Here is a 6,191-nt window from a genome sequence, read left to right as displayed (position 1 = left end):
GGGGGGGGGCACGGGGGGGGGGGGGGTATGGGAGAAAATAGGTTAAAGTTGTAATGAAAGTTAGGTGAGAAGGACACAGGAGACAGGAAAGGCGCAATGGAGGGAAGAAAGGATGTAGGAGGAGTAATGTGGGGGAAAGGAGGCATGGAAGAGAAGAGAGTTGAAAAAAGGAGGCGAGGGAGAAGGGTGGGGAAAGACAGAGAGGAAGGAGAGAAGAGGGGATAAATGAGAAGGAGAGGAGAAGAGAGAGTTTGGAGTTAAGGAAAGGAGAATAGAAAAGAAGATTGAAACGGAAGAAAATGGGATTTAAGAGAAAGAAGAAGAGGAAGAAGAGGGTATGAACATATGACAGAGGTTTTTATTAAGTACTGTAACTGTGTTTCCAACCATCAAGCACATTGTAAGCTTTTGAGGTGTTAGTCATTAGGTACTAACACTAATGCACTATTTGGTATTATGGCCATCCACTCACAAAAGAGAGGGAAATCAGGTACAACATTTGCAGCAGACAGATATTTAAGAAATAATTTTCCAGAGTGAGAACCTTTACACAACCATTTGGTCAAAGTTGGTATTCATTCAGTTCCTGTCACTGTTTACCACACTGTGTCTTTATCCAGAAAAACTCTCATGTAAGAAATGTTTTCAAACCCACCAAACCCTTACCCTATTCCTAACTGACAATTTATTACACAAAATTGTATGGAAACCCTTTTCCACAGCCTTAAAACGCATGTTATTAATAAACCCATGCAAAGACAGGCGCCACCACAATCTATCTGCTTCTTGTGTTTAAACTAACTAACACATTAATTAATATATTTTAGAAGTTAATTGGGGGCAGAGGAACTCCAAAACAAGCTAAAAACAAACATCCTTAACATATTATCATCTTATAAAGTTGTTATTGCAGATATGTAAGCAAATAGTTGCCAAGTTACACATCCACCACACACAAAGCAACGTCATCATTCATTTAGATCTGTTTTTCTAATTTCTAGCCACCTGATCCTGAATCCAATATTTCCTCTCCCTTAAGCTCTGCTTTAGATCTAGATGTTCCTCTTTCTTAACCAGCTGGTGGGTTAATCAGAGCTTATTTGCCTGTCAGCAAACAGGGTTGAGAAAAACTCTGAGATTGAAACTTACAGTAAAACTAAAATTTCAAAAAACTATTAAACAAAAGAGGCTTAAAAGAAATGCAGAGTTGATGATAATTCTTGCGGTCTTCTCACCATGAGCCACCCTTTCCCATTACTCATAGTCATTTGATTAATTGCCATTATAAAAAAATATTGATTAAAAGGAGCTTTAACTACACATTGTTTATTGCCAAGCGTGACAAGTCACCAGCACCAAAACTTTGTAGTAAAAGTTTACTATCTTTCAGACAGAAATACAATACCTCTTCAAGGTATCTGGGTAGCTTCTAATGAGCCAATCAACACTGAGGGCCAAGTAAGCAAACCCTATTTATTTTGGTATCCCGGGGAGAAAGGAAATCCGAGCCCATCATTCTTCTTAAGTGTCTAGGTATCTGTTTGTGTCTGCCATTTCAATAACTCAGCCAGAGTTTGAAGATTCAATGATGTTTTCAAAAAGGTTTATGTTTTCCTCAAGATAAACAATAAAAATGAGTACGCCTCAAGACAACACTGATAGATGGGAGATAGAAGGGGTCATCTTGCTTTAAATGAGGTCAGAGATGGTAAACTGAGCAGATGTAATGAATGGGAGATTAGAACAAATGAATTTTCATTAAAGAGGCGGTGGGGGGACATGCAGAAGAGCCCTGCTCTTCTGCATGTCCCCCCAGCTATTTCAGTTGTTAACATGCTGTATTAGCTATTGTACATGTAACACCACATGTTTATATTTTATCTACGGTATTTAGCTTGCTGCTATGTAGAGCTTTTGATGTCTAGGATTAAATCTGACCTTGAAGTACACCTTCACTGATCCCACTTCATCACCAATCTGTTCAAAACTTTCACCACAGGCCTTATCTGACAAAAAATGAAATTATGTGGTGAACACTAACAAGATTTTTAACACCTATCTCCGAAGTTAGCCAAACAAATTTTGTGTCAAAGTTTTGAGCCAGTCAGTGTTGAGATTGTCCGGACGTCACTGATGGTTTCGGAACATTGTGTGGAGAGGACCGGGCAGAGAGGAGGAGAAAAATGCCGCTGGCCTACGGAGAACTGCTAGACTTGGGGGAGAAGTCGAGGACAGAGCAGCACTGAACACATAAACACCCAAAGTCGGATTGGATTATGCCCTGAAGACTACGCTGTTTACCCGCGGGATGAGCTTGGAGTTAACTGCTTTCATTAAATTAGCTTTTTACTTTAGTTTTTGGGATTCCAACATTGATTTATCTTCACTGGAACTTCTCGGCAGCGATCTTCCGTGCACATCCGGTTCCACTGATGTTGTTAGCGTCGAGCACCCGGAGCTCTGTTGGACTACTACTTCATGTACTTTGGGTTCATACAGCTGTAGTAATCACGGATTGTGTTTATTTGCGTTATGTTATTGTGTGTGAACACTTGGCAGTAGTCCAGCGATAAACAAGAGGAGAGGATTAAATTCGCGTTTGGTCTGAATGCAAAGTCAGTGTCAGTACAATTACAGTTTTGCTAATGTATGGTGTATCTTATTTTAAATTTTAAATGGTCTATATTCATTCAAAGAAAACCTGCCTACCTTCATGAAAACTGCTGGAATCGTACCTTTATTATTTGAATTTTGTTTGCATTAGACTTCCTCGCAATATGCAGAAGATATTTTATTCCTCTGTTCCTTCCAGTAAAAGTGTCTCAGTGGTGTTAACCACGTGCACCTGTCAATCAGGAAAAAACATTTTGGACATGTTTTCTTACTTACACTACTGTGGAAACAAGTTTCTTTGGGTCAAAGAAGGTGAGCCAATAATTGCAATGTTTTACAGCATCTGTGGTTTATTATTGATTAAAGTTTTAGACCGAGGCATCAACAGCTGCAGGCAAGCTACAGTCCATAACAACAGTAATAATAGTCCCACTGGTGTGAGAATAACATTTATCTTGATCATAGTCTTATTGGTGTAGAGGTACTATTAATGACAATGACAACAGTGATTGTTTAATTATATTTGAGGAAGTTAAAGCATCTGTTACATAACTGTATTATAAAACACTATAATAGGCATGAATACCAAGAATCAAGATTTGCAAGAAAATAGAGTGGAGATTTCACGGATAGTGAAATCTGTGTGTGTGTGTGCTATTGCACTGCTTTCTTTGTGAGAAACAGCTTCTGACATTGAGAGTAAGGACATCTTTGGAAAGCAAGGACATTTTGTCCCGTCCTCACCTTTTCAAAGGGCTGTATAAGAGTTTTGGTTTTAGGGTTATGGTTTAAGGTTAAGCTGGGGACAAGTGGATGTATCATGTAAATTGGTGTCCTCACAAGTATAGAAATAAAAATATGTGCGTGTTCCCTCTCACCTTGGCACTGGTTGTCCTGGATGAAGAAGCCTTGCGGGCAGCTTGAGACACAGCGGCCCTCGTGCAGGCTGGATGGAGAGGGACAGGACGTACAGTTGTCTGCAGATGGCCCAGTACAGAGCCAGCAAGAGGGATCACACTCTGAAAAGGACACAGAGAACAGTTTTCATATTCACCACAAAAAAACAACATATAAAGCCATGGCCAGAGACAAAGGGTGTTCGAGCCCCAGCTGTGCTTCCTCACCACTTTCCCATAGACTCAATGAGAAGAATAAACTACTACTACTATTAAGCACCCAGGAGCAACCTGGACTGTACTGTTAGGGTGGGAAGTCAACTGAGGATTGTTTTGCTGTGTATATTACTAATTTAGATCTACTGTAGAAATGCAGATTATGTGCATCAAATCTGAATGAAGGATGACTGCTCTTATTGCTGTAAAGGTATACACTTAAAAATAAAAACAAGTGAAGTCTATACATCTAGGCCTGAACTGCAGCCCATTTTGCCACTATATTTGTTATCCTGCGGCCACACTACCGTATCTTGTTCCATCCCAGTTGGCATTTTTTGGAATCTGATTCTCAATAGATTTTATTCAGCTCTGCCACTTAGAAGTAATGTAACACTCACATGAGGACAGCAGCCAGCTTCACCCATCAGAAGTTACGCATTAACACCAGAGTCAGTGCCAACTCAGAGAGCCTGATCCAAGAGGGCCACAAGCCAGCAAATACTTCTGAAATATGCTCCACTCCTTAGTTTGGACTATTTAGTATAGAGAATGAAATAAAACTTCCACACGGATCATTTTAGGATGATTCATTTCTGAAGAATTTGGAAGTTGCAGGTAGGGAGATAAAGCTACACCAGGAAACTTTGCTCCAAATAAAAGCAAGGAAATAAATATGTAATTAATCAATAATAGGCAGAGGAAACTAATTCAATTTTAATTTAGAAGTAAAGATAAAGATAACAATAAAAGAATACATTTGACTTAGTTTGCTGGCTTCTTTTCACAGTTGCGTTTTTAACCAGTAATTCAGCTTTATGTGTGATGTTTTGGGCAACTGCAACATTGCTTCTTTTTTTACACTTGGCTTCAAATCCATGCAACCGCTCTGTCCCTGGATTATTTACCCTTTCCCTAGATGCCCCGACACCCTTCAATCCACACCACTGCTGCCCTGAAAGCGGCCTTTTGTGCAGCCTTTGATGTCTGTTTTGGCAGCACGAAGACAAATAGCTGAGCAGCGCTATCAGCTCTGGCAGCCAAGAACCCAACGACGGCTGGAGGTGGTGGTGGGAATGAAAGACAAAAGGCCTGTCACCAACCGGCCAGGAGCACCAAGTGTGTTTGTGTATGCACTGAATTAAGTGTGTGTTTATAATTACTCCTCTCTGGATTCTTTGAGAGGGCTGTCAGCTGTATCCGGCTCTTGTTTACATTCTGCATGACAGCCACTGGCAGGAGCATGCTGGTGCTCTACCTGAGCCAACACTGTAGTGTGTGTGTTTGTGTGTGTGTGTGTTTGTGTGTGTGTGTGTGCGTGCGTGTGTGTGAACCTACAGAAACATTTACCCTTTAGGAACACCTCAGCGTCAGAGTGACAACCTTCAAATGTCACGACAGTTACAGTCGAAACCATCAATCTGACGTCCCATCATCGCCCACCTTTTCCTCGCTGCCTACCCATAATCCCCTTGTTCTCCATCAAATATGGCAACTTAATTGGTTAGCTGAGATGAGAAGACAAACTATATGTTTCCGTAATTGGGTTTACCACCCACCAACATGTCTGTTCATCCGTAAACACACCACCAACTAGGACTCATCTTGGTCTGATGTTCACATTCAGTTCGCACAAACCTTAATATCAACAGTCAAAAAAAAAAACACACACACTTAGAGGCATATTAAAGGGGTTTCCTGTCAAACTTATTTGATTAATGAGAGGAGAGAATAAGAATGATAGGCAGCCTCTCATTCTTTTATTGCAGCATGGATATCTAATTTGTTAAAAACGCATATTGATTCCTGTAATACCCAAATTCATGTGCGCAGGCGTTCTCATCACACATTATCTGGCTCACGCGCTCAAAGAGTCGGATTCATTACTTTGTTTCGCGCTGATAGGATCATAATTTAAGGTGGACGCAGTCGATGAGTTTGGGGGTGTGAGTGCTCCTGGGTGCCTTCGACGAATATTCCTCCCGGTACAGCACAGAGCTGATCATTACATTAGTGCAGCAGAGAGTTCTGTGTGCTACACAGCAGAAACACAAGTGGATGGTTATATCTCATTCCTCTGAAGTGCCTTAACGCATCATTCACATTGATTCTGCTGTGTTATGGTATGCACATCTGTGAGAGACAGTTTTGAGGAAATGGCAATGCAACAGACAACTGCTCTGACAGTGGAGCTTCAAATACATTGAGAAAACTCTTGCTGTTCTCAGTCCGACTTGACTGTTATCTAAACTGGAAGTTGTGATCCTGTGTTATAAATCACTTCTATTCATTCTCCTTAATCAATCTGCAGTAACTTACACTCAACTAGTAATCAGGTTTCCATCTTTCACCTTACCTATTTTCTAATAACTTATTAGGTCTATAACAACTTATTAGGCTATAAGGTCAAAAGGGAAAAGCCTACATGTCATTTTCCCCAGCAGCTTTTCTGGATCTCCCTGTGGG

The 6,191-nt window shown here is 40.7% G+C and overlaps 1 protein-coding gene across 4 annotated transcripts in view; it reads right to left on the bottom strand.

The window, feature by feature from the left end:
* fras1 (Fraser extracellular matrix complex subunit 1) overlaps positions 1-6,191 on the bottom strand; it is a 257,602-nt gene that overhangs the window by 110,872 nt on the left and 140,539 nt on the right. For all 4 annotated transcript variants that reach the window (XM_046034200.1, XM_046034201.1, XM_046034202.1 and 1 more), the window contains one exon: positions 3,492-3,632. In XM_046034200.1, coding sequence (XP_045890156.1) covers positions 3,492-3,632 — 141 coding nt within the window. The remainder of the gene's footprint in view (positions 1-3,491; positions 3,633-6,191) is intronic.

This window comes from Micropterus dolomieu, linkage group LG21, assembly GCF_021292245.1.
Source record: "Micropterus dolomieu isolate WLL.071019.BEF.003 ecotype Adirondacks linkage group LG21, ASM2129224v1, whole genome shotgun sequence".
NCBI lineage: Eukaryota > Metazoa > Chordata > Actinopteri > Centrarchiformes > Centrarchidae > Micropterus > Micropterus dolomieu.
This window is presented reverse-complemented; position numbering and strand designations above follow the sequence as displayed.